Source organism: Daktulosphaira vitifoliae, unplaced genomic scaffold, assembly GCF_025091365.1.
Source record: "Daktulosphaira vitifoliae isolate Bord-2020 unplaced genomic scaffold, ASM2509136v1 Scaffold_2, whole genome shotgun sequence".
Classification (NCBI taxonomy): domain Eukaryota; kingdom Metazoa; phylum Arthropoda; class Insecta; order Hemiptera; family Phylloxeridae; genus Daktulosphaira; species Daktulosphaira vitifoliae.
In genome coordinates, this window is record NW_026099573.1 from 20,434,996 (window position 1) to 20,442,041 (window position 7,046).

The 7,046-nt window shown below is 31.1% G+C and overlaps 1 protein-coding gene across 1 annotated transcript; it reads left to right on the forward strand.

Moving 5' to 3' along the window:
- Window positions 1-65: 65 nt before the first annotated feature.
- On the forward strand, window positions 66-6,058 carry LOC126898048 (uncharacterized). The gene is made up of 2 exons (XM_050671997.1): window positions 66-961; window positions 1,025-6,058. Exons 1-2 carry the CDS (start codon window positions 611-613, stop codon window positions 6,056-6,058), a joined length of 5,385 nt encoding a protein of 1,794 aa, XP_050527954.1. The 5' UTR covers window positions 66-610.
- Window positions 6,059-7,046: the final 988 nt, after the last annotated feature.

Genomic DNA, 7,046 nt, shown 5'->3' on the forward strand with positions numbered 1-7,046 from the left:
TAAACATAATTGTGTAGTCAATATTTGTGAAAAAATTTATAATAAACCAAATGACTTAAAATTAAAAAAACGAATTTTGTACTATATTAACTATAAAAATTCATGTCTAAGGAAAATCTTAAAAAATGACATGGTTCCTGTGATTGAAACAGACAATAGTTTTTCAATAAATAATAGATGTAGTAGTTCTAAAATAATGGAAATTCTAGAAAAATCGAATTACTCTATGTCAAATTTTTTAACATTTAACTCAGATTTAATCGACGATATTTGTAGAAAACTTAAAATACAAATCAACAAAACCAATAGATGGTCAGTATATAAAGAATGTATAAACATTTATAATATAACTAGTAATAGTGTAACTATCAATAGCTATAAAACTGATTGGGCTAGAATATGAGTACAAAACTCAGAATCGCATGAAAATGTTGAAACTACTATTGAAAATAATTTTCACTTAAATGATCCGGAATTTGCTAACTGTGTTCCTACTGATGATATCAGTTATGATAATGATGATGTAGACTTAGTAAACAGAAAATATAATGATGATAATAAATTTAACATAGTTGACATCAGAAAAAAAGAAACAAGTAGAAGGGTCAAAATGGGTATAACTGCAAAATCTATTAAAAAAAGACGCGATTACATGCATATTATGCGAAAAAATAAAGAGTTTCGAATTAGAGAACGAAATAATGAGAAAGTTGCTAAAAAAAGAGCACGATTAGATTTTAATAAAAGAAAGTTAGAAAATGCAGTTAATTTAAAAAATATGAGAAGAAGATTAATGGATAACGAGATTAAAGAAGCTAATAGAAAAGCAGCTCGTTTAAGTATGATTAGGCGTTTGAATGATCCAGCTACAAAAAAAGCTAATATAGAAGCAGCTAAGGTTAGCATGAAGAAACGTTTAAATGTTCCAGCTATAAAAAAAGCTAATATAGAAGCTGCTAAGGTTAGCATGAAGAAACGATTGAAAGACCCAGCTATAAAAAAAGCTAATATAGAAGCTGCTAAGGTTAGCATGAAGAAACGTTTGAATGACCCAGCTATAAAAAAAGCTAATATAGAAGCTGCTAAGGTTAGCATGAAGAAACGTTTGAATGACCCAGCTATAAAACAAGCTAATATAGAAGCTGCTAAAATTAATATGAAAAATAAATTAGAAAATCCTGATATGAGAAGGGCCTATCAAAGAGCAAATCAAATTCGAATGCTTAAAAGAAGAGCTTCTTCAAATAGCAGCATAGGGTCAAGTCGTAGAAAACGTTTTTATCATGTATCTTCATATAGGTTGCATGAAAAGGAAAAATTAAATACGAAACGGCAAAAGTGGGAAACTTTACTGTCAGAATATAATTTAAAAAAAACGCAAGGTTTGTCTGAAACTTGTGTTTCTTGTAGCCGTTTAAGATTACCAAGTAGCATAATCAAAACTCCAAAAAAATTATTAAGACAACTTAGTATTAACATTGATTACAATGATAGCGAAAGTGTACTAGTATGCACAAGTTGTTATGGTCATTTAAAAAAATTAAAAATTCCACCATTGTATGTTGGAAATGGTTTTCAATTAAATCATATTCCGCAATCAGTTAAAGAGCTTAACCAAATAGAAAGACAAATGGTATCACTGCGATTACCGTTTATGAAAGTATTCAAATGTCTTCGAGGAGAAGGTCAATTGAAAATTCAAGGCAGCGTAGTAAACGTACCAATTGACTTGACAAAAACAACCAATATTCTACCACGAAAAGCAGAAAATTTGGCTACTATTAAAATTATGAAAGTCAAATTAAAAAGAAAATCTTGTTTTAAGCAACATTATTTATACCAAAATGTTCGCCCTATGTTAGTTGTGAGGGCTTTGATGGATCTTAGAGACCAACCATTGTACAAAGGTGTAGAAATTGACGAAGAATGGTATAGCCATGTAACAAATTATATTCAAACAATGACAGAGGAGATAGACTTATTAGTTAGTGAAGAGTCCGATAAGAGTGACAATGATGAACTAGTCAACCCAGGAACTATAGACACTATGGTTGAAAATGGTGACTATGTGTCTTTTGCTCCGGGTGAAGGTATGAGACCCTTATCCATCTTAATTGATGACCATGCCGAAGAAAAGGCGTTTCCTAATTTGTTTGGTGGCCATCCTAGAAAACTTAAAGATCCATTAAAAAATTACTCCAAGGTAATTAGATCAGAACTTTTGAATATAGATAGGCGTTTTGCAGCAGATACGCCAAATTTATTTTTCAAATGTAAAGTTTTTGTACACAAACAAATTTCAAATAATGTACAAATAATTATGCGAAAAAATAAAAAAGAAAATGTAACAGCTAGTGACGTTGCAAATTCTGAAAATCTAACGAAAATGATTGATGATGATCAAGGCTACCGTTTATTACAGAATGTACAGAATTCACCATCACATTTAGCTACTGTAAGGAAAAATACTTTTGCGATGGTAAGACAATTAGGTCACCCTACAATATTTTTAACAATTAGCCCAAGTGAGTCAACATGGAGTGATTTATTGAAAATATTGTATAAATTACGTCACAAAATTGAAATATCTGACGAAGACGCTTTAAATTTACCATATGCAGAAAAATCAAATTTAATCAGAGAAGATCCTGTTGTTTGTGCTACATATTTTGATCAAAGATTTAGAGCTTTATTTAAATTGATAAGAAATAAAAATGGAATTTTTAATGAACACCCAGTTTACCATTATTTCTATCGTGTTGAATATCAGCATCGTGGTAGTCCACATGTTCACATGATTTTATGGCTTGTGAACGCACCTCAATTTGACCCTGCCAAGCCTGAAACATTTGACGCCTGTGTGACCCTTATAAATAAGTATATACAATGCATGGTTTCCGAAGACAGCCCTGCGAATGCATATAGCAGATCAAAACAAACTCACCGTCATACACATACTTGTTATCGTAGTGCAAAAGACAAAGAGACTAACAATTGTCGATTTAATATACCTTATCCTCCAATGAAAGAAACTTGTATATTAACACCACTAACGCCGGAAACCAGTTCAAACTATAAAGAACGGTTACATAAATACAAAGTTTTAATGCAATACCTAAGGAATTATAAATCTACAGAAAACCAATCTATAGAAGAAATGTTGCATAATTTACAAATAACATCCTACAATGAATATAAATCTATTATTAGGGTTGGAATTAAACGACCCATGGTATTTTTAAAAAGAGATATGGAACATCGTATGGTATCTGGGTTTAATGAAATTTTACTTCCATTATGGGAGTCCAATATGGACATTCAGTTCATTTTAGATACATATTCTTGTGTCAAATATGTCATTGAATACATAGGAAAAAGTCAAAGAGGTATATCTAAGCTTATGAAAGACATAGTAGAAAGTTTAAAATCATCATCAGACATGTCTGTAAAAACACAGTTATGGAAAATTGCGTCTTCATTTTCCGGAAGTCAAGAAATATCTGCTCAAGAAGCGGTCTACACTTGTTTAGGAATAAAACAATCATGTACATCTACTGGCCACGTATTTATTAATACAAGTCATTCGGATAAAAGAACTCGCATGGTTAAACCTATTGCTCTTCGGGGTCTAATGAATCCTGAATCTACTGATATATTTTGTGATGGACTAATAGAATATTATTCGTGTAGACCACTTTATTATGAAAATTTAACTCTAGCTGAATTTGCAGCTGACTTTGAAATTAAAAGTAAACAAAAATCATATAAAAAGTTGGATAATTCTGAGTCTGATGATACAATAGACGCTGAATCAAATGATGATGTATTTTATGAAAGTAATGTTCTAATTGGGAAACCCAACAAGTTTATGCATAAGCGTAAGATTCGAAAGATTATTCGATACGTAAGATTTAGTATCGATAAAAGTCCTGCTGACTTTTATAGGGAAAGAATTATGTTGTTTTTTCCTTGGAGAAATGAATACAATGATATAGAAAATATAAATTGTCAAGAAGTATATGAAAAAAATATTGAACAAATTCAACAAATGTATTATCAGTTCAATAAAATTGAAGAAGAAGATTTAGATGAAGATATAAATAACGTTGAAAAGCAACAAGATATTAATGAGACTGAATTACCGGATGATTGGGTCCCACATGATAAGATAATGTTGGATATAGGAGATTTTAAAGACCATGACGATGCTGATAATTCAGATAAAAATAATGAAATCAATGGAATGTTTAACGTACATAAAATTAATAACGAACAATTTATAAACCTAGTGAAATGTATGAATGAAGGTCAACGTATGATTCTCTATCATGTTACTAATGTACTTAGACAGCAAATATGGGGATCAGGTGCACCTAGTATTTTATGTTATGTAACTGGCCCAGCTGGGGCTGGTAAATCTGTACTTATACGGACTTTAGCTCAATCAACAATTAGAATAGCTAATGTCAGGCCAGATATAGATGATTTGTCACTTACTCCTGTGTTACTCACAGCACCTACAGGCAAAGCAGCATACGGTATAAGAGGTTTAACACTTCATGCTGCATTCAAATTACCAATTAATCAATTTTCTGGGATATTACCAAAACTTGGTGCTGACATATCAAATACTTTACGGTGTCAACTGGCTAATGTCAAACTACTCATAATTGATGAAATTTCTATGGTTGGCTTAAAGACTCTTGGTTACATTGATCAACGACTCAGACATATTCTACGTATTGACAAACCATTTGGTGATATAAATGTGATTGTTTTTGGTGACTTTTATCAATTACCACCAGTTTTATCCACACCACTGTACGAATATTTTGATCAAATAGTTGCCAAATATCCAACTTCGATAGAATTACTAGCGACGAAAGCGATATGGGAAACTTTTCAGTTTTATGAGTTAACTGAAATTATGAGGCAGAAAGATGATAAAGAATTTTCTGTAGTATTAACTAAATTAGCAAGAGGAGAACTGACTCAAAAAGATATCGATTTTTTTATAAATCTTACAAAACCGTTAGATATTAGTTTTCAACCGGGCATTATGCATCTATGGGCCACAAATAAAGAGGTAGATGATATGAATAGAAGAGTATTAAGTAGTCTAAATACTACTAGTTTTGTGTCTGAAGCAATAGATACAACAGGTAGAAAAGTTGACATCACTGCAGCAAAGAATCTTCCAAGACAAAAAACAATGGGATTACCTAAAACACTAATACTAAAATTAACAGCAAAATACATGGTTGTTACAAATATCTGTACAGAAGATGGTATTGTCAATGGCGCAATTGGAGAATTGATGCAAATTAACCGAACAGTAACTGCTAATGGTAAAGAAGTTGCACATAGAGTGTGGATAAAATTTGACGAACCAGAAATTGGTTCAATCACCAGACAAAAAGTTAAAGGAAAGTTATCTCCTCAAGGAGATGTATCTGACGACTGGTCTCACAGGACGCTTATTGAAATTACACACTTAGAATTTCAAATTGGTAACTCAGAGAACCGGAAATTTACTCGAACACAATTACCTTTGGTTGAGGCATTGGCCTTGACTGTTCATAAATCACAAGGGGCAACTTATGAAAATGTTGCATATCATGTGCCTAAAAAGAATTTAGTGTGCAACATGCTTTATGTTGGATGCAGTAGAGCAACATCGGCTAAGGGCTTGAGTATAGACTATTTTCCATCTAATCCGCCAAAACCTACTGTTAAAGTTAATGTTGAAATGACTAGACTGCGATCTTGTACAATTAAACCTAAATTTGAATTTTTGACATTAAATAGTCACCCGATATATTGTGTTTCCCACAATATAAGATCATTAAACAAATATGTTGAACACATTCTTGCTGATAAAATATTATTAAAATCAAATTTACTATTTTTTCAAGAAACTGGAACTACAGATTCTGATTTTTATAATATTGAAGGATTCACAGAGGTATGTAGGATCAATAAAGTTCATGACAATGGCAAAAGTGGTTCAATATGCTTCATAAATAATAATATACGTCATAGTCTCAAGTCAAGTTAACACTCAGTTATTACTCATAACACAGAACACATGGAAATTATTTGTGTTATCCTTGATAATTACACATATTTCGGATTATATGTTTCGCCTAAATTTCCTACAAACAAAATGTGTGAATGCTTAAAAAATATCATCGGTATTAATGAAGAAAACATCATTATAATTGGGGATTTCAATATAAATTTCTATAAAATCCCCAATGTTCTTAATAAAACTATAGAAGAGATGAAGTATAAAATACTTGTCAATGAAATTACAACAGACTATGGTACTTGTATTGACAATGTTATAACCAACACTAATTTTAATGTAATTGTTTATGAAAATCTGGTTAGTGACCATAGACCTTTGATTTTAGTGGACAAAGGAACAAAATCTCCTTCTCGATCTAACAACCAGGAAAGGATTGATAACTACTCTATACCACCACTGAAAGAAAAACTACAATCCTCAGAGGATTTAAATAAACACATTGAAAATGCATTGGAAACAGTTGTACACGGTAAAGATGATGACGCTCTTATTGAATCTGAAGATATGGAAACTATGAAAGATATGTTTAATCGTTCAATGAGCATTACCGATGACAATGATCATTCAGATGTATCGATTGCAAAAAAAAAAATTGTGTTAAATAAAATAAATATAAGTAAAATAAAGATTTCTCGAAAAATCATTGGCTTTGCAAATATAGATAATGTATCATGTTATGCGAACTCTGTTATTCAAGCTTTATATCATTGTGATAAGTTAGTAAGTGCGATTCATAAAGGTCAAGTTGGAGAAAAATTAAAACAACAGCTAATTGGATATGAAGCTAATAAAGTGACTGATACGTTTGAAATAAGAAAATATGTTGATGACACTTTAAACAACACGATTTTTACTAGAAATGAGCAACAAGATTGTGTAGAATTTATGGAAGCTTTAATGAATTGTAACCGTAGTATATATGATGTCTTATTCAGTTTTACCGAAAGTTGTATAA

What these genes read in the sequence shown, in the direction of transcription:
- LOC126898048 (XM_050671997.1), top strand. Translation starts at nt 611, where the DNA reads ATGGGTATAACTGCAAAATCTATTAAAAAAAGACGCGATTACATGCAT. An exon ending in CTAATATAGAAGCTGCTAAG is followed by an intron (nt 962 to 1,024) that starts GTTAGCATGAAG and finishes GAAGCTGCTAAG; the next exon opens with GTTAGCATGAAGAAACGTTT.